Here is a 26,820-nt window from a genome sequence, read left to right as displayed (position 1 = left end):
TCATCTGGTCCGTGTATCATCTGATCATTCAATTATTCCATTCAATCTGGCAAACGAAAAATGGTAAAAAAAAAATTGTCAATATTAAAATTTTCATTTTTTTTCTGTATGAACCAAAAATTTTAAGTTGGCATTCCATTTAAGGATACAATCAGTGTATCATTCCAGGGCGTGTCCCCCCCCCCCCACTTTTAATATAACGGAAAGTCTTCCCCCGCACTTTTTCGGTCAAGTGTGTTCGCATAGAGGTTTTCAAGAACTGGTGTGAATAAATATAGATTTGAACTCAAAGAGACAGGACAGTCTGCGCATGATCTGGTGTTTTATTAGGACCCAGAAAGCGAGATGAATTTCACGGAGCGCTAAACTTTCCTGCAGTGTGTGTTTCATTCATACTCGAAGCTGGAGGGCGCTCTCGCGCAGAAATTCATACCAGGAAACTCCTAATATGACAACGGTGCAGCTATCGCTGTATGAAAACAATTATTTTCACAGAAAAACAGACACTTTTGGAAACATGAACACATTAAACATACGATTGCGACAAAATGGGTTTTCAAGTCATCTCCAGCAGGTGATAAATTAAGTATATGAACAATGCAGTGCTGTTACAGTATAGAAACTATTCTGCCTTATGTGATAAAAAAAATGTTATTATTTGTTCTTGTCCAGAAGTTATAGATTTCTAAGCCAATTCAAAGTTTGAAATTATAGAAAAATTTAAGTTGCCTATACACTACCAATCAAAAGTTTTTGAACAGTAAGCTTGTTAATGTTTTAAGAAGTCTCTTCTATTCACCAAGCCTGCATTTATTTAATCAAAAGTACAGCAAAACAATACAATTTTTAAATATTTGTACAAGCCTATTTAAAATAACTGATTTCTATTTGAATATATTTCAAAATGTAATTTATTGAGATTTCAAAGCTGAAATTTAAGCATCATTACTCCATTCACACGATCCTTCAGAAATAATTCTGATATTCTGATTTGCTGCTCAAAAAAAAAAAAAAAACACATATAATGATAATGTTGAAAACAGTGGAGTAGATTTTTTTCAGGTTTCTTTGATGAATAGAAAGTTCAGAAGAACAGCATTTATATGAAATAGAAATCTTTTGTAAAATGACGTCTTTATCATTACTTTTGATCAATTTAAAGAATCCTTGCTAAATAAAAGTATTAATTTCCATAATTTTTTTTCCCAAAAATACAAATTATACTAAGCTTTTGAATGATATAGTGTATAATGTTGCAAAACAAAAGCTTTTTATTTCAAATAAATGCTGATCTTTGGATCCTTCTATTAATCAAAGAATACTGAAAAAATGTACTCATATGTTTTAAATATTGATAATCAGCAAATCAGAATGATTTCTGAAGGATGAGACACTGAAGACTGGAGTTATGATGCTGAAAATACAGCTTGGATCACAGGAATAAATTACATTTAAAAATATATTCAAATAGAAAACATTTTTTAAATAGTTAAAATATTTCACAATATTACTGCTTTTGCTGTATTCTGGATCAAATAAATTCAGGCTTGGTGAGCAGAAGAGACTTCTTTAAAAACATTAAAAATCTTACTGTTATAAAACTGTTGACTGGTAGGCTATAGATTACATAAATTTTATATTGTGATGTTTTATATTATATTGTAATGGCAGCAAAATGTGTATATATATACATATATAATTTCTGTCCCCCTCACTTATGAAAAGATGGCTACGCCCATGTATCATTCGTTCAATAGGTTTTTCATTTAATACTGAAAGTAGAAAAATGAATTAAAAAAAATGAACGTCTCCTTTTTAGTTTTTTTTTTTTTTAAATCCATCTTAAATATTAATTTTTAGTTTAGAGGTAATATATATATATATATATATATATATATATATATATATATATATATAAACAGCTTGAATATTCGATTTCTACATGTGTGCATTTATTATTACTGGTACTTTCACATCAGTTACTGTATTTTCTGTCCAATCCCTCCTATCCTTTCACTGTGTCATCTAGTGGCAGACACTGAAGATAGCCAAAGCACTGACAAACTGCGAGAGGGATACTCTCCCTAACTCACCTGCCCTTAGCTACCAAAAGCAGCCCCAAAAGACAGTTTCCCTAGCAACCACAGCACCGAAACAGATTTTACTGCTCAAATTCAACAAAGAAAGATGAAAAACCCACAATGCAGCATAGCATAGCTTGCTATTGTTTGCTGAACAATTGCTGCACAAATTATCGACCTAAACTCACAAAACCAAACATCAATTCCACTACTTCTTGTTCTTGTTCTATTTTTTCAGTCTTCTGTTAGTAAAAGACTCATACAGAGGCATGTGCTTTGTGTTATTCATACTGTGATGACTGTAATCTCATTAGGCATTGGTCTAGCTAATAAGCGGATGAGCGCCATTAAGGTAAGAACAAACATGAAGCCCAGGTTTAACTAATAATCCATACACATGAAAGACCTGATGAGCATGTGCTGCTGTAATGGCAAAACCAAAACGTTTCACATTTACTACTTCAGAATCTGAACAGCTGCCGTGAAATTGACAATCTACACTTTTTAAACAGCTGATGCTCAGATCTGATATATGATGACAACAAGTTTAAATTTAAAGTAGCAAATAAACCCCTTGTGACCATCCAAACAAAACAGTAGTACTAAAAATCTGTAGCTGGTGATTTTTTTTTTTATAACAGGTTCTCAATTTATTTTTATTATTTGTAAAATAAAATGACCACAGTTTTCATGATGCTTTACGTCAAAATGTATTGCCAAAAAAATTACATCCAACCAGTTACACAATAGTACTGTTCCAAAATACATAATTTACAGAAATCTGTGGGTGGGTTTTAGTCTAAATATTTTTTTTTCCATTTCAGTAATAAAAAATAGTGCAGTTCAAAACAGCTGTGACTGAGATGTCTGATGTGTTTTTACACCCACCATTCAAACCTCTTCAGACAATATCAGAGTGCATCAGTCCTTTCGTCTCCTGAGGAGAAAGTGCTAAGACCTTGAAAACGTCAGTGCAAATCTCTCTCTCTCTCTCTCTTTTTTGCATAGGCGATAAACAGTGATTCGTTTCACAATTCACTCCACATTGAGTGCAGCAACACACTTAACATTTTGAAAGATAACTGTCATGCTTTCATTCTGTAACCTGGAAATTGTATGACACATTTTGTGTGAAAATTTCAATTAATAATTTACTGTTTTGATTAACAATGTTTCCTCTAGGTATTACTACAAGTTCAGACTGCCTCAAAGATTTCCACGACCTCAACTCAATACATTTATGGTCTGACCACTCAATGACAATAACACAGTTAATTTTTCTCTTAAGAAAAAAAAAAAAAAAAAGATCTTAATTCACTTTTGTCACAACTTTAAAGGACTTACATCTTTTCCTCTTTTCCTGATCTCTTTTATCAGTGCGATTTAGGATGGGAGAGAGCCGAGAAGAGCTAATTACTGACATGATTCAATGCACACACACACACACACACACACACACACACAAACACACACACACACATACATTTGAAGAAAACCTAACTTGCTGAAAGATTTAGCACATTGCCTAATTGTTTTCATCCCTAATCATCTTGTCGTATGCAGAATATGAGTGAGTTGTAGTGCAGAATACAAGAGTGAGTTTCTCCTGCAGAGGGCAGCATTGTGCACGGGTTTAACAGCTGAATTCACTACTCTGTGAGTTACAGAGAACCCTGCGCCTGAGTCCATCTAAGCATAATAAGATTAGTTCGCTGGCAAAGAGAGGGGTGCGAAGCCACCCAGAATGAAAAAGCATTGGCATCCAATGCACGGAAATCTCTATGTTCTCCAGTCTTCAGTAAAACCTTGAATAATCCTGTGTTGTACAAAAAGCAGACAGCTCTATATGTGACAAGAGAAATGACATAAAATGTCTTTATTTTGCATAGCGTTTGTGCCTCAGCAGCCATATGCAGTAGTCATTAGGGCTGTGCGATATATCTAACGATATGATCATGCGCATCTAGTCAGTAAATCTGGTTCCGTGATTAGCACTAAATCGCCGTCACCTGCTTTCAAATGGAGCGGCATTTAATAGACAAAGCCGTAGATCACTAACAAGCTACGCAATATCACGTTCATATTGCGTATTCATCGAAGGCGATAATGAACACGATATTGCGTAGCTTGTCTGTGATCTACGGCTTTGTCTATTAAATGCCGCTCCATTTGAAAGCAGGTGACGGAGATTTAATGCTAATCACGGAACCAGATTTACTGACTAGATGCGCATGATCATATCGTTAGATATATCGCACAGCCCTAGTAGTCATAAAAGGAACCTCACAGTTTAGGTTTTCGAAGAACATACAAATCTGATGTACAGTAAAAAAAAGAAGTGTAGAAATGTCAACAGTGCTTGTGGCCAAAAGTTGGGGAAGGCCTGATTTGGGATGACCTGAAGTTTGTATCACATTCCCTTTGTAATGAAGTAATAAATGTTGCTGGTTTTGAGAATCAATCGGCTATACGGATATGGTCATCTTCCTTTAAGCTGTGCAGGTTCCACAGCTGCTCAGTGGGCGAGATTCCCGACTGACAGCAGACCTTGCCATGGGTAGCCAGGTTTTTCTGCGTGCTGAAGGTTCGGGAGCAAGCGGGACACGTGTACACGCGGTCACTGGAATGCACGGACGACAGGTGGCGGTTCAGGTCTGTTCGGTCGCGGAAGTGCTTGAGACAGTACATGCACTGCATCAGCTTCCGTTTGAGGTGGATGGTCTTCTCATGGCGGTCGGCATTGGACTTGAGGGTGAAGCTTGCGGGACACTGCGAACAATGGTAGCGCGCTGGCGGAGGGTTGAGAGGAGATGGGGCCACTAGGGGGCGATGGTGGTCGAGGCAGTCCAGCGAGAGGGCCATGAGCGAGAGCGTGTGGCTGTATTCGTGCTGTCTCAGTTGAAGCAGGCTGCTAAACAGTTGCTTACACAGAGAGCAGGCGAGCTCCTGCCGCCAGCCCGGCCCTCCGCCCTGCACCTCCGCCACACACACTCCATGCTTCTCCTCCACCATCTGATCTTCCTCTACAGGAACTTGGACATGCTCCAGCCCTGAGAGGGAGAGGGAGGGAGGAAGAGAGAGAGAGTGAGGTGAGAACTAACGCCAGAATATCGGCTTATGTATGTGAAAAATAACAGGCAGTCATGTGGTGGGCAGACGCCACGCGTACCTGCATTGTTATTTGGACTGTTGTCTTCTTGCATTTCCTCCTGTAAGAATACACACACATGCACATCAACACTTGTGTACTTCTGAGCACAGGTCTGTATTGAGGTGTGTACTCCTGAGGCATGAAAGTTCATAAGGTAAAACACAAAAACATACACACTAGAAACAGAAGAGATAGACGGGACCCTTGAAGAGAAAAGCAAAGCAAAGAAAGAGTTGGCTGCAAAACAGCTAAAGTAACAAAACCTGAAATGCAAAGGATAACATGCAAAAAAGCTGTCTTGGTCTTTAATGCAAAAAATTAATAGAATTTAAACATAAACAACATATATTTTTAAAAATATTTTTAATTAGTATTTATTGCTTATTAACGTTAAAACATATTTATAATATAATTTCTATTTTTAATGTAAGTCTTTGCTAGTTGGGTCTACTAGAAAAATCTAAATTCTCTCACTTTTGAGCAATTGTGCTTTTTTTGTAATTTATATTCATATCTATGGAGTAAATTGTGAATTTGTCTATTATATATATAGCCAGTAGGGTAAGAAAACTTTAATTAAACATATATTCTCTTCAAAAGTCTGGCAAAGTCAATGTATCTTATTTTACTGACATTTGCGTAAAGTTTTGCGTAATGTTTGTCTATTATTTTTATTCATTCAGTTTGGGTTTCTCAACAGCATACCCAACAGGTGGAGACAAAGAGAAGAGGATATTGAGTATTGTCCATGCGGAGAGGTGTGTATTTGTTTGGGAGGTGGAGGGTTGCAGATCCAATTGTTTTTTTTGTTTTTTTTTTCGTGCAGCTTGTACGTGTATAGGTGCGGCCCACCCCCTTTGTTCTCGGTCCGCCCTCTCTTGCGTAACAGTGACACATTATGGTTTAAGCAAACAGATGGCTTGTCCACAGAGATGGTACAACTTCTTGGGTGGGGGGGAGGTCCTGCGAAACCAAATGCCACCTCAACACACACGGGGAGAATGCAATTTCCTGCTCTCACTGAAGAAAACAAAAACCCACCCTTTCCCTCTGCATTGTCCATCACTATTGATTTCTATCGCCACCTGGATCCCCCTCTTATCAGAAGATCTTCAGCTGCGGAAGTCGTCATTATATTCATCAGAATGACAAATGCACAGGGGACGTTAGGCGTCCTGAATTTTTGTACACTTATTTTGAAGGAAAACTGGCAGAATTCTGTGGAATATGATAAAAAATGTTATGGATGATTTGATTGCTTGTGGTCACGTGTGAATTTTGACTATCAAGTTTATCAAGTTGTCAAATGTGTGGAAATCTTTGGAATATGTGGAAATCCCTGCACACAGGCCTTTATTTTTCTCACAGAAAGGAAGAAAAAGCAGAACCATGAATTAACACAAAAAGAGAACATGCAGGAACAGAGCAGACAATGCAAAAAAAAAAAAAAAGGCAACAAATCACCCACAACAATCTGACAGATTCTTAAAAAGGAGCTATATATTAAGAGACACACAAAGCTGAAGGATAAGTGGTCTATTGGGTGTTTGTTGGACTTACCTCAGTGGGTGAGGCCTTCGGGGCCCATTCCGTATAAAGCTTGTCTGGGGGCCCCCCAGACTGTGGCATACTGAGGGCCCCTGGGGGCCGTGGCACGGATGGCGGAGGCGGCAGTAGAAGAGGAAGAGGAGGAAGAGTAGACGGAGGAGAAGATGTAGACGACCTGTGTTTGCTACCAAACAGGGCCCCTGGATGGTGGAAGCTGCTGCTGCCATTGAAGCAACGAGGCCCTGAGGAGCACAGGAAATGAGTCTCACCCACCTACTCTCAGACCAGCGGCCATCTTCCACACAGCAGCAGAGAGAGAGGAGGAGGAGGAGGAGGGGAAGGGGGCAAGGGGCACACACAGCCTTCATTTAGAACCAGAGAGGGAGAAGAGGGAAGAGATGAAGATACCGGAGTGGGGTTAGGGCTTGGCCTTTCTCGCTCCGTTTTTTTGGTCCGCTCCATCCACCCACGTGCACATACAAGGGATAGCCGCATGTGTGTGTGTTTAAGTGAGCGATAAAGAAATAGGAAAGAAGAGGCTTTTAAATGATGGCGGACATTCTCTTTATTTAAAAAAAAAACTAAAACATGTCAGGCTACTTGCCAGAATCTGTGCCAAAAGTTCACACAGGATATACACTAAATAGACCGTAACCATGCTTCATGAGAGAAACCAAGAGCAGTAGAGGCAAAGGTTCAGAGAAAGGTGAAATATTTACACCAATTGTAGAAGGTAGAGGGCAGAGGTGGAAAGAGTACAAAAATATTCTACTCAAGTAAAAGTACCATTACATTAATGAAATTTTACTTAAGTACAAGTAAAAGTACCAGTCTAAAAATCTACTCAAGTAAAAGTAAAAAGTAGCTCATTTAAACTTTACTCAGAGTAAAAATTACTTAGTTACATTTTAACAGTGGGAGGGAGTCAAAAATATGACAGGCCAAGAGTGTCAAACTCAGTTCCTGGAGGGCCACAGTCCTGCACAGTTTAGATATAACCCTAATTAAACACACCTGATCCAGCTAATCTAATCATTTAGGTTTATTTGAAAACTACATGATATGTGTGCTGGAGCAGGGTTAGAACTAAACTCTGCAGGGCTACGGCCCTCCAGGAACTGAGTTTGACACCCCTGGGATAGGTCTATTAATCTCATACTAGTTGTTTTTAATTAAAGGAATCAGTTATTTAGAATAATAAAACATTTGGGCTGTTACCAGGAAAATCAGTATCAACAAACTCATCTTTTAATGCAGAGGAAATGAAGAAGATTCATTGGAAGTGGCATTTAGATGTATTACACTGTTTAGTGCAGGACAAGAATGCATTTAACCTGCAGGTACAAATGCATGAATAATGTTTTGATATACAAGACATAAAATGTTGAATACTCATTTGAAATGATAAGAAATTAATTATTAAAAAAAAAATCAAAAGATACTTTAAATGTGACATTAAAATGGCCAGTATGTGTCAGCAAGTCACTGTTAATAAGTGAGTCATTGCGACTGAACCGAATCATTTAAACGGTTGATTCATTCAGCAAGGAAACACTGTCCCGTTGCTCAGAGACGCAAAACTGTGCTTTGGTGGCTGTGTTTGGAATTATTTTCTGTTGTAGAAATAGAGCTAAAAAGGCAATATGGTTTCTAAAACGCAAGTCTCTTAATTAACTTGTTTACTGAACTGTTATATATATATATATATATATATATATATATATATATATATATATATATATGTATGTATATATTCATGATGATTTTTGGAGGAAACGATGGCATTCTTTGTGTGATTTTGATTTAATATATGAAATTATATAAGTATGTGAATTTTCTGCCCCTATATCTTCAATTTTGTGATCATTCTAAATGCATTTTAGGAGACTGAATCACACAGTAAAAGAATGCACTATAAATGCGCGCGCACATCATTAAAACAAAAATAGCACACTCCTCACCACGGTCTTTTTAGCTAAGTTGTGCAAAACCTCTTGCTAAAATGTCAAAGCTTCATTTTAACCACCAATGCAACGATGCAATTATTTAGCTTACCTCTACATTCTTGCGAAGGGTTGATGTCTTGTCGAGATTTTATAAGCTGCTAGTTTGGTCTTCCTAGGCAAGTACAGCTTACACTGCATAATAGAGCATACATATGGCCAGGGGTTCACTTCATTTCCTTCGAGTTCAACTTCAGAATATGACGGGGTTTCGTTTTCAGCGGTGTCTGCACCACTAACGCCTGTTTTGTCCGTCTGCATCTTTCTTGTGATTTTAGCGCCAGTTTGCCCTCCCCATAATTTACTGACGTAGTTTCCAGGGAGCGAATTTTTTTTTTTTTTTTTTTTTTTTTTTACTCAGTAATTAATGTGTTTTAAAATGTAGCGAAGTACAATACTTCAAACAAAATATACTTAAGTAAAAGTAAAATTACAGATTTAAAAAATTACTTTAAAAAGTATTAGTACACAAAAAAGCTACTCAATTACAGTAACGCGAGTAAATGTAATTCGTTACTTTCCACCTCTGGTAGAGGGACAAATGTGACATTTTAAGGAATGATTTGTCTTTAATGTTTAGAACCACATCGCTTTGATGTATAGTAATCAGAACTGTCAATTTTATGTTGTTAATTCAATGTGATTATTAAGAAAGAAAATAATCATTCGTTATGGCTTTAATGTAATTCTACAAAAATTAGGATGTGACACAATAGATGCAAATGCTAGTGACATTTTGCTGGAAAATAAAAACTGTCAATAGCATGTATCACAATTCAGACACTAGTCACAGCTTTTATGTTGGTCAACTCAGCAAACCCTCATGACCAACTTAACCTAATTAGATTTTTATTTTGGAAATCTTTTACCTTTATGCAAACATTTCAGAGAGCATGACTGGATTTCACCTCCAAAAATTCTCAAACAACAGTAAATGTGACTGCATATTTAGGCTTCTAAATTCACTGTTTGGTTTTTTTATTCAATGATTCACTTGTCTGCCACAATGTCTTCTTTTAAATTTGAACGTTTGCAATTTAATAACAAACATATTTAATTTTTCAGACTTATGCTATACCTCTACTATATACATGGTCATCTGAATATATAGTATATGCGAGACTTAGCTTCTTTCTTGTGTTCTTTCTTGTTTCTCTGAGCTTATTGTGTTTATGAATGTTTCATCTCGTCTTTTTTTGGACAAGAATGTTTGTGGACTCCTGTTGTTGGGAATATGCTGGAGTTGCTGGTTAAGCGCTAAGTGGACAGATGCACATGCTACAGTAATGCACAACCACCAACAGATTCCTGGAATTCTCCTCTCCTACACGTCCACTCCCATCTAACACACATCACCCTCTCCTTTCTCCTTCCTTTTGTCTGCACTGTGTAAATGTAGCCGTGCTGCAAACTCCCCTACATCAATTAACAGTAATTGAAACTGAATGTATGGTTCACATCAAACCATCAGTCCACTGTCATTCTCTCATTTTTAAAATTCCCAACTAAAGTGCACTTAGGTATATTGATGGCGGTTGCAAAACTTGTCAGGAAATTCTTGGGGGTTAAGTGAAGACAATGTAGTGCAGGGTTGATAGGATCTGGGACGGGCATTTGACCTAATGACCACCAACCGTGGACCATTTCAATAGAAATTTAAAGGCTGATTACAGGTCAGGGTTTGAGATCAAGCCTGAAAAGCTTTGTCTCAGACTTTGGCGTAAAGGTGAACTAACTTTCACATCTCTCCTATTAATTATCTAAATAAAGTAACATGTCCTACGGTTGGTTTCCCAGTCTAATGGAATCTACAGGGAGAAAATGCTCATCTGAATGTAGAAACAACGAGTAGCTGGGAGGATACAGGAAATAATGTCATGCTATTAGAGCTCATGATATACCAGAATCGAGAAGCTACCGCATGATATCTGGCGAACTGAGGTTAACCACCAGCTGCTGTGTCATAGGGTGTCTTTTCTATGAGAAACGGTACAAACCTTCACATATTACATTCCCATGATGATACCTGACAGCTAACAATATTTTTGTGTGGTTTAGAAGACACATTCTTCTTAGACCAATTTCTTTTGTGAACTGCTAACAAAATCATGTGCTCTCTAAGTAGGTACTTTAAAAAAGTAATAACTCTGTTCTATGCAATGGCGTAACTTTGTTTTGAAAAGTGGAGTGGGACACCGCACAACTCATTTTGCTAGGTTTTTTTTTTTTATATATATAGTAAAAAATTTTAAGTTTTACAGTTGTTTTAAAGCTAAAAGGCTAAACTATTCTATGTTTGACTCAAATAGATAGAATAAAAAGTTTAATTTCTATTAAGGTTTATATGGATTATAAGATGTAGCCTAATTAGCGATTTGAACTCGAAGTAACTAAGTTACTTTTCAGACAGAGTAATTTGTAAAATAATTTAAGTACAATATTGATGATGTAATTAGTAATTAATTACTTTTTGAAAGTAACTTACCCAACACAGCCTGTGGCCTCATGTTAAGTATTGTACTTCAGAATGTTGTCCAAATAGTAGGTCTTCTGGGTACTTTTTGCGGACTATTTTATGAATACTATGAATTCTGACATAATACCCTTTTAATGTATTGTTTTTCACCTTATATAGAAGGAAAATATGCATATTTGGATACAGCCCATGCTGTAGCATGGACAGAGCATTCACAAAACTGTCTAGAACCCAGAAGTGTAATGACCTATGAATTCTGCAAAAAAAAAAAAAAAAAGGAAACAGACAAATAGCTCGAACTGCAGCACAGTTTTATCTTCATTAGTGAAGCATTTACACCCAACCAGGAAGGCACATGCTCAGGTCCAATTTAATGAAATTTCAGCCCATAAATAACCTAAAATTCAGCTCACTTTTGCTTACAAATTGCCAACAGATGCACAATTATGAGCACATTCATTTGAATTCCACTTTAGAGAGCAATTGAATTTACTTGGTTCTAACTAATATATCCTAATTGCACTTCAGCAGGTCCCATCTACAGTAATTTAAACTGAATTTGCTCAGGTTCATGTCAATACTTCAGAAATGGTTTACAATCAAGAGTGCAAATGAGGCTGAGTTTTTTTTTTTAAGAATTGTGTTTCTGATTAAAAGAGTAGTTCACTTCCAGAACAATTTTTTTACATATAATATACTCACCCCCTTGTCATCCAATATATTCATGTCTTTCTTTCATTTTTTTCAGTCGCAAAGAGATTGTTTTTTGAGCAAACATTTTCAGGATTTCTCTCCATATAGTCGACTTCTATGGTGCCCCTGAGTTTGAACTTCCGAAATGCAGGTTAAATGCAGCTTCAAAGTGCTCTAAATGATCCCAGCCGAAGAAGAAAGATCTTACCTAGCAAACCGATCTTTTTAAAATTTTTGTTTTTATTACAATTTATATACGTTTTAACCTCAAACGCTCGTCTTGTCTAGCTTTTTTTTAATCAACTTTTTTCCGGTTCATGACAATTAAGGTATGTCGAAAAACTCATACATCACTCTTTTGCCTTTTCTTTTTCTTTTTTGTAAAGATCATTTGATCTTCTTCGCGTGTTCACTTTGTAAACATTGTGTCAGTACTTCTGCAGTGATGTTGGATGATTTTGAAGTTGAAGGAGAAAATTAGATGGGAGATTTTAGACCTACCCTGTCTTGGACCGGAAAAAAAGAGTTCACGCAGAGCGTTTGACGCAACGTGATTTACTAACATTTGCGCTAATTTGGTCAATATGTAAATGAGATGTTTATTTTGCACATTGTCAGTAAATGACCTACAGAAATTTCCACGTCTATCAGCACTGTTTCAGAATTGCGTTCTCATGCTAATTTGCCGTTTAGTAAATCTGATCCTAAGCATTTTTGTAAGGCAAATTCAGAAAAGTATGTCCAAACTGTTAACTTAATTTAACTTGTAACATGTGATCTTGCATCTAAAAATATGAGTACGCTCAAATTCAGTGTTGCAGAATACATTATTCACATATAAACATATGTTCTCTATATATTATATCTTTACCAGCCCATATGAAGTATTGTACAAGTTCTGTTTTTTTATTGAATTATAATATTGTGATTGCATTTGTGTTTTAATATTAACTGTGTATCAATTGATATTCACACTTTGTTTTGGTATATACATCAAGTATGTACTGTAGATGGTTCTTTCCTTGGAACAACTCACTGATTCCTAGTCAGTGCAAATTTGTATATCCATACACATGAAACCACACACACACACACTCACTTCCCCTGAGACTATGGCAGTGGCATTGAAGAGGACAGGTTGTCAGCCTGCTGTCAGTGTGTATAGATCAGTAGAGAAGACAGTCACACACCTAAAGCAAAACCACCCCCCCAAACCTGACCCAGGATCAGCCAATAACACACTATCTGGGTTAATCACAGCAGCCTGGAGGAAGCAAAGGGACCCGCCGTAACCCGCTCGGCTCGATCAAATCAATTCTTTTCCCAGAGACTTCAACAAGTCTACTTGAAGTTTTGGAAAGGAGGGAGACTCGTCAGAGCGGTACGGTGTAGTTCAACAAGCGCTGTTTGTTTTAGAGGGTGCAGAACCCCAAACTATCATCGGTTGATCAGTTACATATTAACAGATTTTTCTCTCATGCTTCGGAAGGGGTGTAAAACAACATAAGATTGATCCATACAGCTTGAGCATTTTATTCAAAGTCTGAAACTTTAAGTTAGCTCGAAGTGACCAAATTAGTTTTGAACTCATAAATCAAATTTGTCCTTTTCATGAATCAATCATTTGGACCAATTTATTTAACTGGATTAAAAGGATAGGTAACCCAAAAATTTTAATTAAAGTAGTTATTTTTGTTTTGTTTTTATTCTCATAGCTTCATAAAATTATGGTTGAACCACTGATGTCACATGGACTATTTTAACAATGTCCTTACAACCTTTGTGGGCCTTGAACACGTCATTTGCATTGCTGTCTATGCAGGGCCAGAAAGCTCTCAGATTTTATAAAAAAAAAAAAATCTTAATTTGTGTTCTGAAGATTAACAAAGTTTATTTGTATTTTTTTAAAGGTATTTAATGTTTTGCCGCAATTTTATTTTTTAGAAATTGAGGAATCACAATTTTGAATAGTAATATTACCAAATGTTACAATTAAACACTTTGACAATATGCCAATCATGACAGTAAAGAGAAAAGAACGATCCAACCGCATGTCAGCGCTCACGAGTGACACGCTCATATAGTGAGGTGCCGTTCACACAGAATGTGCTTTTGTGTTGACAAAGATGCAACATGGACAGTGGAATAGAAAACCATGCAAGAAAATGCAACAGTCAAACGTGTCCATGTTTACACAGAAAAAAACAATGGAAAAGCAGTGCAATCGAATAAAAAAACCTGTAAAGAACTACTGTATGTCTAATATTTCATGTTTGCATCATGGTGACGGTGATAGTTTACTGGTGTTATACCTTCAGAAGTCAGAAAGAGCTTAATTACGAAGTATGTTTACACAGACAAGCAATCTGACTTAGTGACAGGAGCTTCCAGTGCAGTAGAAAATATGGACATAGTGCAAACTAGTGCAGCAGACATTGGAATTACACAGTAGAGATGGAGTATAACACTAATACAAGAAAAAACGGAAATTAAATAATGCACTATATAGAGAAATAGAAATATATGAGAAATGTAACTGTTTAAAGGAATGTACAGATATATCTACAAGTGCGCAGTTTAGAAATGTACACTTTTCGGATTCTCTGTGTAAAAGCAGTCACTTTGAATTACATTGACGGTTGAGATTTTTTTTTAAAGCTTTTTCATTGTAGCCTATTATTTCTTGACATAACGTAGGCTATAAGACAATTTTGTACAGGATGTAGTTGTAGTTTATGCATCTTTTCTGCAAAGATACTTTTCTGCAGTGATTTGTTTATCATGTTGACAACATGTTTGCTGCACTCAGAAGAGAATTTTCTTTAACTAGAGGGTTAAAAAAGAAAAAGTTATTTGAATCATGTTGTAGTAACATTTTTAAGTTTATTAGTTAAAAGCCGTAAAAAAAAATCGAGAATCCGGTCAGATGTCCTGAAAAAAAAAAAATTCCCCAAACCGCCCAGTCCTAACATGAGGGCGAGTAATTAATGACAGAATTTGCATATTTGGGTGAACTATCCTCTAACAGATTCTGAGAGAGCTGACTCAAAAAAAATAAAAATACAATTATTTGTTCATGAATCAAGCATTGCTACTTTTTTCATGATCGTACCAAGATAAGCTAAAACAGATGTCGAGATGTTTAATGAACACTTCAAAAAAATCCTGTCTGTTTCTCACACAACACTTCCAAATGACTTCAGAAAACTTGGAAAATATATAAACACACACACAAATTTCTCTGTAAACTTTCCTCTGAAACAACTTTTTAGATTTTTTTTTCTGATGTCACCAAGGCCTCTTAACTGTCAAACCCTCCCATTTAAAGTTTTTACAATCCAATTTGCAAAGTATAAAATCCTTGAACATCCTGTATTACTCTCAAACATGTCATGCCGCAATGGGTAAAATGCGAATTGTGTTTCATGTTGACTAAGCCGGAAGTAGAAATCACAGGAACATTCTGGCAGTTCTGGTGGAAGGCAGGATTCGTACATTAGCAAGACGATCAGATTAATGCTCCTCCATGTCGTCTTTTAGCTGGAGTTTGGGAGACAAAAGCTCCTGTGGCGTGAGTGACAGCCACTGTGTTTCATCCTCAAGAGTGGCCATTAAGACTTAATGTAGTTCAGCAAACACACACTCTTGAGCCTGCCCTAAGGGTTTTAAGAGCAGGAGTGGTTCAGAGTTGTCCTCCCTCTCTTATTCAGAAGACTGAACTTGAACAGACAAAAGAGACAATTACCAACCCAGGACAGAGGGAGAGAGAGAGAGAGAGAGAGAGAGAGAGGCAAAGAAAGGGAGAGAAGGAGACATAAACTCACAAAGGAATGAGCCAAAAATAACATAACACACTCACAGAGCCACACACATTCAATACTTTGACAAAGTGATTGAGTGTGGGCAAAAATTGAGTTTGGTGATCCCAAAGCGTTTATGAAATTCAGTGCCATTCATAAAAGCTCTGGTGTTTCCGGAGGACGTATTCAACCACAAAAATGTTATTACTCCCACACTTCAACAAAAGAACTCAAGGGTATAAATATGTATGGACGCATTTAAATATGACAAACTACAATCTAGAAATTCTAGTTCTTCCTACATTCAGATTCAGGACTGCTTTCTGACATGTATCATGAGATGTTAAGAGCAAACTGCAGTAACACGGCTGTAGACTTCACATCATTTTTTTCCCCATTGTCCCATCATAAAAAAAAAGATATGAACACATACACGCGCACATCTGGAATTTCATGTGTATGAATGTGTATTATCACATGTGTTACAAATATGCCATCATGCAATTTTATAAATATATTCCTTGTGTGTTCCCAGTGTTGAATAACACATAATCTCATTAATCAAAATAAGTCATTTGTTAATATTAAATACAAGTCTTAAAAAAAGACAAAATACGAAAAAAGAAATATGATGCTCCCAACGTGTCCTTTTCCTTACTTTCAAAGTTTTCTTTTCCATCATTAGTACATTTTAAAATATCTGTAAACCTGATTTTCAGACGGACAATTTTAGAGCACAATTACTGAATGGAACATGAAGGTCAAATGCTACATGTAAGCTTAAAGCTATGCAATTTTTAACAGTCTAAAATACATCTAAATCTGCTTTAAACCACTGAAATGAACTGGAGAAATAATGACCTTGATTAAAAATGATGAAAAAAGTTAAAGAAATGGCAACCAATTACAGGACCCATATACATTTGAACCTATAACCTCAATGCAGAAAATTCCTTCCTCACTCAAACACAGTCATACACAGTCTGACGTAGTCCCTAAGACACGGACAACTAATAGGATTCCATCAGAGCCTATAGACAACGCAGGGGTTCGTTTAAGTCAGCAGGAGGCTACATTACTCATAACAACTTCACAGAGGTTTACAAAGACCTATAGAATAGGAGAGGTTTCAAGCATGCAATGGTAGCAGCAGATCCCAAAGACTAAGAGTCCCTATTTAGGAAAATCCAAGGCTTGTGGACGCATTCAGTAACATGTTAAAGTGAGTCAGTGACTCAGTAACAACACAGCCTTTATCATTCTAGCAGGACCACATACAAGTTCCTATATATCTTTTCTAAACATCATTGTTTATGTAGGAGACCTACAAAAACTCAATAGAACATACAGCCCAGCATACAAGTACCTAAAAGCCCCTACAGGACCCTGTGGTTTATATAGACTATAGGACAGTCTTTATGCACCCAATGACAGTATGTAACATACAGCATATATCATTTAAACAGGAGCACATCTACTATCAAAACCTAAGACTCTCTATTGGTCTCTATTGGAAACTCCATGAGTGAGAGCAGTGGACCACAGTGAGACTTACGGGAGAAAGAGTGTCCTCCCTTGGGCAGGTAGTCGAACAGAAGCGGGTTCTCCTCTCCGAGCATCTCCGCCCCCAGAGACAACAAGCTGTTCTTGCTCATGAGGGCGGCTCGCAGGTTGGCCACCGAACCCGCTCTCTCCTGGGCCATGGCCTCATCCCGCTCCCCAGACAGAAACCCGCCGTCCCCCGCTGTGGCCTCCTCCTGCTTTACCAGGAGGTCCATGCGCTCGCTACGGCTGTCGGAAATGTTGGGGTCCGTCACTTCTGCACCTGTGAGAAAAGAGAGGAATGTTAATGAATTTTCAAAGACACAAATACACACACCAACATTAGAAGATGGGACTCTGTCGGTTAACTCACGAGAACAGGATTAGACCAAGAGCTGAGTCTTTGCATGAGTGTTTTATGTCTACAAATGTGTACATCCTTATTTTATGACTAATAATATTGATATTATTATTATTCCAATTAATTGACCTTTTGCAAAGACCCGCCCCCAGCGTTACTGTTGGTATGTCCGACAAGCCAGGACGCTATTTCGCAACACATCAGTGAAAAATACATTGCGCAGCAAAGAGGAAACTGACAACACACTGACAGAGCAGGTTACTTTACATATGTAACCAAGTCTCAGCTCTCAGATTTGGTCTTTTTTTATATATTCAAACAATAAATTGGCTCTTTATTGTGGCTCTTTATTGTGTCAGTTCAAGCTGCAAGTGAACCAATCGTCTTTTCCTCTTTACAAGTTACAATGTGAAATAAACGTATGACATCAGGAGTTACCTTTTTTCACCCATGGAAAGATGTTAATGCACACCATTTTTCAGGTTCAAATCCACCAATGTTAATCTACTGTCCTGTCTCTCCTGTTGGTGTTATGATTGGTCAGATCACCCGTCAATCAAACTCACTGTGAAGGGTCAATGGTTTATTTGAACAATCCTTTATTTTTTTAAATCATAAGATTTTGATCTTGTGACTCAACTGAATGACCCTTAAGACCAGGTTATTTAAATGAATAGTTCAAAGAGTTCAAAGAGAATTACCATTTCTGAATCAGTCTGAAATACTGCCCTCTATAATTTGCAACATTAGCAGAAAAAAATACTGCATTATGCAAGCAAAATGGACATTAAAGTCAACATGAATGGAAATTAATTTATTTTCTAAAAGCATGTTATTCATCTTTTTATGAATGATTAATGCATGTTAGTAAGTATGGCAAATAGGCTTGTGTTAAAATATCAATATTTTGCTAATAATTTGGACCTTTATTTGAACAATCCTGTAATTTTTTGTAAAATAAAAAAAAGAAGATCTTGTGACTTGACTAAATGAAGATGAAAGATTACTGGCTGGATGAAATTCTATTTACCATTTTTGAATATAAAAAATTCTATAATATAATTTTCAACATTTCCAGGAAAAAAAACAACAACTGCATTTTCTTAATGCCAGCAAAAATGGACATTAAAGTCAGCATGAAATGGGAATTCTTCTTTTTTGTTTTGTAATCCATGTTGTTTATCTTTTTGTGAACAATTCATCCATGCCTTTAAAAAACCTTAATCTTCTGGTGAAAGACTCCAGCATAAAACCAGCATCTTTCTTACAATTGGCTGCAGCCTCACAATCAAGAACTATTTCATCCCTGTTGTTCAAACTTTTTAAACATAGGGTAAAAAAAGCAAAGTGAATCTTTACCTCCCTATTCATTACTACTGTCAAATCAGGCAACATAGAGGAGGCTGCCAAAACACACACATACACACTTCTCCTGTCAAAGACAAGGACGACCACTTGGATGTAAGAAGTCCAAACTGTAAGAACAAAGGTAAAAAAAAAAAAAAAGTGTCAAGACACAAAACAACAAAAAATGATTTACTAGAAGAGAGCCAGAAAGGCTTGTTTAGACTAAACTGACAGCCTAAAGGAGAAGAGCTTTTCAAAACAGCTGTCAGTAAAGCTCAGATCACTGGAAGCCTCAAAGCAGCATGAACGACAGCCCAGCCGGCAAACCACTTCAGTCATGGCACCGCAAGACCCGCCCACAACCTGCCATACTTCACACCAATTAATTACACCTACATTAGGACAGCATGCTCGCAGAAAATACACATTTAGACTCTTTGGCGCACACAGAACAAGGCTCTGATGCGTGTGTTGTATTTACACAGTATTCTCTGGGGTCCTGATGAACAGACAGAGAAATAGAGACAGTGTGAGGGGATGAAACATAATGAGTGTTATAAACCCCCTCCCTCAACACACATGCTCCAACTTCATCTGAGGGCCTCCCAATGACAAGCACGGCAACTTCATCAACTTTGAGTTTCAGAGGAGGATTCGGCTCATTTCCAGAGAGAGAGAGATGGTGTGTGTGTGTGTGTGTGTGTGTGTGTGTGTGCGTGAGAGACAGACGCTCATGAAGCACTGACCCCATAAAGATCTTATCTTCTCTTCTGGTGTCCACAGCCTGGAGTTCACAAGAAGGTCACTCACGAAGAACCAAGTCTCCATCGTTCAAATCTATTCTGGTTACAGTGAGATTTGCAATAACAAGCAAAAGCTGGTTTTAATATTTTATTGTTTGAAAATAAGTGCTGTTGTTTCCAATATTTACCTTAGCGCTCTTGCCAAGCTAGACTTTTGTTAGCATGAAGGTCGATGATAAACAAAATGTGTTCAATAAAGTGTTAAAAAAAGGGTTTTCAAGATAAATAAAAGAATAAAAGATAGAAAATCAATTTAAAATAAAATGGTGCTGAGCTCTTAGAAATGTACTGTTTGTATTTGTGTTGTGCATGTATGTACAGTATGTATGTGTGTGTATGTGTTTACTGTATATACTGTACTACCCTATTTTTAACAATGGTTTTGATTTAACTGGAAAAACTGTCATGTGTAACCATCAAGTAAACAGAATTAACATTTTGCTCACACCTTGATTATCGGTGAGTAGGTAAAAAGTATGTTTTATGAAAGTAATGAATTGATAAATATATACATTTTGAGATAGAGTTTCAACCGTGATGACATTTACATCCTAAACGTACCTTGTCATATTATAAGTTAAAAAAAAAGGACTTGAGGGTCTCCACAAGGCATGTCATTTTTTCCCCAAATATTAATAAGCAGTGAAGCAGTTTCTTAATATATTTTAAGAAATAATAATTACTTCGAGATTTCATTTCAAGAATTTGATTCATTTAATTAGTTAAATCACCCTGACATTTTCGATTTTAAATTATTTTTAAATTAAAAATGAAATGCATGTTAATCATAGAGTAGGTAAAACCATACAGCCTGATCCACTTTAGAGTTTATTCTGGCCAAGAATCGCCCATTTACACAGGAACAGGGCTGCGTTCAACTTCATTTTTTAATGCCCTTCACTTGCAAACTTTCATCCGTCTCATTTCCTTGGATGTACGTCATTGATTATGCCCACTTTTTACATGTTTTTATATGTATGTATACAGATTATATGTATACAGATATGCTTGGGCTATAATAAATGTAAATTAAAAAAAAAAAAAAGTATATATTAAAGAGTTGTTTTGGGAGGGGATAAATTAAATGCGATCTGCAATGATTTCACACTGTGGTCTGTTGAGTGGCCTGAAGTCTGCATATGAAACAGACTCGCTCCCTCAGTTAAAATTGAAGGGTCAAGGGTCTGTCCATATAAACTTCCCTCGTCCACTTCACGAAGTGGAACACACTTATAAATGGCAGGGGGATTGCCAGGTGCTTAGGAAGTTTCCGAGTGCATGTCTAAAACTGGAGTGGAACGCAGCCCTGGACTGATCTGACCAACATGTAAGGCAACCAACCACAATTTGTTTTGTTTTAAAAGTTATTTAAGGTAGAGTTAATATAAGATATCATTGTTACCATCCCAAGTTGATAGAAAAAAAATTCAATTCAATTAAATTTTAAATAATTGCACAAGTGTTTAATTTATGGAATAATTATTATTTAACTTGCCACTATGCAAAAACTGGAATATCTAGCTCAACCATATGAAGCCACTAACCTGGCAATCATTACTTTGTCTCATGGTGCTCTCTGACTCACAGAAGTTACATAGCAGCCAGCCAATCAGATTGGACCTGGCAATGTGCAAGTCATTTCAGAATACCACTATGGCTGCAAGTCCATGGAGAGAGAGCATGTGTTATTCTCACTGTACGGGTGCCGAAAGAAGTAATTGTGAAACAGAATAAGAGGGAGGATGTGGAAGATGTAGAAATGAGAGAGGAAGTAGAAATGTGGAGGTGAGAGAGATACATATATAGAGAGAAAACGACAGAGAGGAAGATGTCGGCCACTAAAAACAAGATGATATCAACATGAATTCATAATTTCTAAATTTGAATCTGTGTAATGCATAATTTATGTAAATGTTTTTCATTCATGTATTCTGTTTAGATGTAATTCTTTCTTTTAAGAAATGTTGAATGTGTGTTCATGAATATCTGTCTGCCTGTGTGTAGCTCAGTTGCCACAGGGGAACATTCTATTAAAACCAGGGGATTAAACACAATTCAGAGAGGTGTGTGTAAATCTGTGAGGGGAGAAGTGTGTTAATGGCTGCATCCATCATACAACTGCTGACTCTCACTCACTCAGAGCTTTAGAAACAATCATAAGATAAGCCAAAGATATTGTGTGTGTGTGTGTGTGTATGTGTGTGTGTGAGCGCACATGCACGTGCAAGAGTTTCAGTGTTTAAATGTGACTACATAAAAAAAAAAACACAATAAATCAAACACATATTGTTAGAGCTGTGGCTTAGTGGTTAAAGGGATAGTTCACCCAAAAATGAAAATTATATCATTAATGACTCACCCTCATGTCATTCCAAACCAGTGAGACCTCCGTTCATCTTCAGAACACAGTTTAAGATATTTTAAGATATTTTAGATTTAGTCCGAGAGCTCTCAGTCCCTCCATTGAAAACCTATGTACGGTATACTGTCCATGTCCAGAAAGGTAAGAAAAACATCATCAAAGTAGTCCATGTGACATCAGAGGGTCAGTTAGAATATTTTGAAGCATCGAAAATACATTTTGGTCCAAAAATAGCAAAAACTACGACTTTATTCAGCATTGTATTTTTTCCGGGTCTGTTGTGAGATTCAAAACACTTCAAAACACAACAGTGTAGTGATATCTGGTTCGCGAACGAATCATTCGATGTAACTGGATCTTTTTGAACCAGTTCACCAAATCGAACTGAATCGTTTTAAACGGTTCACGTCTCCAATACGCATTAATCCACAAATGAACTTAAGCTATTGACTTTTTTAATGAGGCTGACACTCCCTCTGAGTTCAAACAAACCAATATCCCGGAGTAAATCATTTACTCAAACAGTACACTGACTGAACTGGTTCTTTTGGTGATTGATTCAGAACTGATTCTGTGCTAGTGTTATGAGCCCGGGTAAACCGAAGGCTTGAATCAAGGGCAATCATCGCCAATGACGCCATCGAGCATAAAAGAACTGGTGAACCGTTTTCTTCAACCGTTTTTTTTAATCGAACTGTCCAAAATAACCAGTTCACAGAAAAGAACCGAAATTGATGTTTTTCTTACCTTTCTGGACATGGACAGTAGACCGTACACACAGTTTCAGTGGAGGGACTGAGAGCTCTCGGACTAAATCTAAAATATCTTAAACTGTGTTCTTAAGATAAACGGAGGTCTTACGGGTTTGGAACAACATGATTGTGAGTTATTAATAACATAATTTTTATATTTGGGTGAACTAACCCTTTAACATGCATGGTCTGTGCATATTGAGCCTTGGTGCTCAGGTGGGAAATGTGGGTTTGAATAGTAAAATTAAACTGCAGAGTAAAATGTAAAGTAGTTATAGTTTCAAGACTTGCTTCTCAAACAATGTCCATCTTGTAGTCATGTTTAAAAATGTTTAAAAACACTTACTGAGTGCTATATACACATACAAATTTGTTTTAGCAGCAAAAAATGAAGTTTTGCTGGGAAAGTTTATTAGGAACTGCAAGATACTCATGGTTTAAATTGCAATAATAATAGTCTAGTTGTAGATGGGAAAGAGATATTGTTGACAAGTGAGCAGAAAAGTGAAAAAGAAGCAGAAGAAAGAAATGAGCAGAATGGACAGGTCACAAACACACACACACACACACACACACACACTTATGTGCACAAACACACACAGGCAGAGTTAATTAAGTTGGGGGAGTGGGGAGATGGGAAGAGGAATTCATTAAAAAAGTTCACCCTTCATCTGTGGGCAGGGGCCACAGGAGTCAATCAATAAAATGGATTTGCTGCTCCCAAATGCCCCAAGACCTGACGCCCACAATGAAGAGAGGAGGAAATCGCCCCTTTGACCCCGATTTCTCCCCCTACACACCTGCCCCGACCTCTCGCCCAACACAAACACATTCCAGCCAACACGATACTGATGCATTCCGTTATTTTAAACACTGCATATTCCACTCCATTGCGCTCTATAATATCTTACTGTTCATTACGTCCCACTCAACACAAGATACAGGAGGGATCGTTCCCAGAGCCGTTATGAGCCCGCTGTGATACACATCTAAATGTACAAACACACACTCTACACTAATGCGTGAGGAAACCAAAACATCCTACAGACAACGCAGGGGTCTGAATACAAGTTTTCTAGATGATACTGTCTCTTATACAGGCATCAACAGGCAATTCGGGCACAGAAGATTTCCAAACACATATAGAAACCTATAGGAGAGTCTTGCTGTTCCAGCAGGAGCACATACAGCATGAGCAGAGCCAGTTCTGATTAATCTGGTACTATTAGTCACAGCTGGGAAGATATACATAAACATGCATGACAGAAATAAACATATAAAAAGTACCAGCTTAGCATGTGTAAAGTGCACAAACTGCCAAACAAGTACAAAGGTGTATTTAAAAAAAATCATCTTCAAAGCAGTGGGTTTCAAAAGGGCCAGGGGACTTCCAGGGGGGTGCGAGAGAGATCAAGGGGATCAGTAAAACCCCCTAAAATTCGATTTGAAATGAATTTAATATATTTATCTTCAAATGTAAACATCTAAATGTAATATGGGTATCAAATGGTAATATTATAGTACTTAGATACACTACCATTAAAATGTTATGAATTTTAAGAATTTTCAGCAGCCATTAATCCAGTCTTCAGTATTTTATTTGCTTCTTTTTTTTCTTTCATTCTTTTTTTAGTGTTTTTATGCTTTATTCCGAAAATGGACAGTAGGCAAATGATGAATGTAGTACAAGTGTGGCTGGTAAAAGACATTTGGCATTTGCATGTTTGATTTAAATGATTGCAGATAAATACTTCACTCTTTTCATTCTCAGTATTCTGAAGTTGTCGAGAATCCGTTTCAAGTGATTCAGTGCATGAGAGAAACCCCAACTGATTTTTACTAAACCGATTGGCCAATTCATGGCAAAAAAAAACAACTCAAAAGAGTGAAAAAACTATTCGGTTTACGGACACTCACTGTATAAAAATCCTGTAAAGACTGGAATACGCTACACAACTTTAAAAACTATAAAACACTAAGAATTATACATTTGCCAACTTTGTAAATGGTTAGAGAGAAAAACTGGACATCATACAAATAAAGGACTGAGGATCACACACTACCAGACTTTCTAGTTGTTCCAAAACAACAAACTCTAGAACACGATGACAAATGAAAACAATGTGTTCTAAAATCATGTTTGATATCCTCTGACTGGATGAACTGAAATTCTGAAGGTAAACAATCTGTGCCTATTATACACAATCTGTGCCTGATTGTCAGTGAAATCTGTCAACTTCAACTGCCCAATTTTGCAGACTGACATTGGCAAATCAGTGCAAAAATCTTTGCAAAGAGCCTAAAGAGAGCCTTCAGGTATTCACTGATGGCACTAGCTATTAACCATATACCACACAGCATAACATATTATCAATGAATGCATATTTGAAATACTATTCCATTCAATGCACATCACTCGAGATGCATTTGCTAACATCTTGCCGTTATTACGTCCCACTCGAGACGTGCATCGGGGATACAGGAGGCATTGTTACGCCTTTGTTTTAGATAGTAGCGTAAGTGAATGAGGAACGCTCGTGGAATCTTTGTTCACATGTGTAATCCGAAAGCTTTTTAATGGGCACTGATTGAAGTGTTGTGTCACACCGAGTGAGATTACAGTGGGAATAATGGCGAGTATTGTCACCCGTTCCCCTCAAAAGAGAAGGACTGAATCAGTTTGATTCTTTCTTGCAAAGGGGATCTCAGTTTAATGTGGTTGCCATGGCAGCCAGGCACTATTGGCTTCAACATTTATGCTAAATAAAACACCCTTTTAAGAGTAGACACAAATAGGCGGACCCACGGTGTTGGCTTTGTGTCGGTGCGTGATTGTGTGTGCGTCTGCGCGTGGGTGTCCGCTGGTTCGAACATATCTGTTTATCGTGTTCTAGAATGTAAACTCTCGGCATGAGAAAATATGCATTCAGGAACACGAACAAGCACTGGCGTAGTGGCTCATGTAAGACCTTGTGGTGCAGCATTGAATGTGGGCTTCGTCTCTGAAAGAGCTTTTTGTGAGTGTGAAGAGTGTGATGTGTGCGTGTTAATGGTTATTGGAGGGGATGGGGTTGGGCGAATGTCTATTAAAGCACAATAAACGAGAGAACAACACAGAAAGACTGAGAGAAAGGGGTCAGCTGATGGGGTTTGACCCCGTGACCCTCCGTTCCAGCTGCTGTGGCAATTACGACTCTCCCCGGCTGAAACTCAACACTGTCTTTTGTTTCAGCCTGTTTCGAGGTGTCCCTGGATGCTCTCCCATCTCACACAGGGATCAGGTTTGCACACACACAGCGTGGAGTTTGTTTCTGTTTGGTGAAAAGACACACAGAGAGCTGTTTAAGCTGTCATGTTTAACTCTTATCTACTACATCGTTACATCAGACACACTCATTAGCCACAATAAACAGCCCCTCGGGACAGCAAACGCACACATATGTAAACATACACATGCCACTCATGTGTCCAGCGGGCTTATGGGTAGGGAGGGGAAGGTCAGGCCTGCTTCCTCAGAGTGGTTGGAGTTTGAAAGGGTAAAAAGTAATTTCCAAGGAATGGAGGGAGGGAGGCACTAAAAAAGCTGAAGAATTCAGAGGCAATTTAAAAGCAGTGTGGGAGAGGGGGATGAGAGGGAAAAAAACGAAGAAAGAGGAGGCATGATGGAAAATGAAAGAGGGGTTGTTATTTCTCTCTCTCTCTCTCTATCTTTCTCTCGCTGTTGTTTTTTAGGGACTAGTCGGGCCACAACCTCCAAGGAGAGATAGAGAAAGATAGATAGAGGAAGAATAAATCAAACAAACCCTGAATGCTAGAAAGGAAGGAGAAAGACAAGAGGACAAGTGCGGGTAATGATGGCGGGGGGGGGGGGGGGGATGGTTGAGTGGGCGACGAAGAGGAA

The 26,820-nt window shown here is 37.5% G+C and overlaps 1 protein-coding gene across 4 annotated transcripts in view; it reads right to left on the bottom strand.

The window, feature by feature from the left end:
- The window catches only part of LOC132117951 (zinc finger and BTB domain-containing protein 46-like), an 83,471-nt gene that overhangs the window by 6,538 nt on the left and 50,113 nt on the right, over positions 1-26,820 (bottom strand). For 2 of the 4 annotated variants that reach the window (XM_059527343.1, XM_059527345.1), the window contains exons 3-6: positions 17,308-17,577; positions 6,793-7,022; positions 5,251-5,290; positions 4,352-5,131 (exon numbers count right to left, since the gene is read on the bottom strand). In XM_059527343.1, coding sequence (XP_059383326.1) covers positions 4,539-5,131; positions 5,251-5,290; positions 6,793-7,022; positions 17,308-17,577 — 1,133 coding nt within the window. In that variant the 3' untranslated portion in view covers positions 4,352-4,538. Of the gene's footprint in view, positions 1-4,351; positions 5,132-5,250; positions 5,291-6,792; positions 7,023-17,307; positions 17,578-26,820 lie in introns of those variants that run through there. The other 2 variants (XR_009425869.1, XM_059527346.1) reach the window with 1 other exon arrangement.

The sequence above is a fragment of the Carassius carassius genome, chromosome 37 (assembly GCF_963082965.1).
Source record: "Carassius carassius chromosome 37, fCarCar2.1, whole genome shotgun sequence".
Taxonomy (NCBI): domain Eukaryota; kingdom Metazoa; phylum Chordata; class Actinopteri; order Cypriniformes; family Cyprinidae; genus Carassius; species Carassius carassius.
Note: the sequence above shows the minus strand (reverse complement) of the source record. Positions and strands in the feature narration are given on the sequence as shown.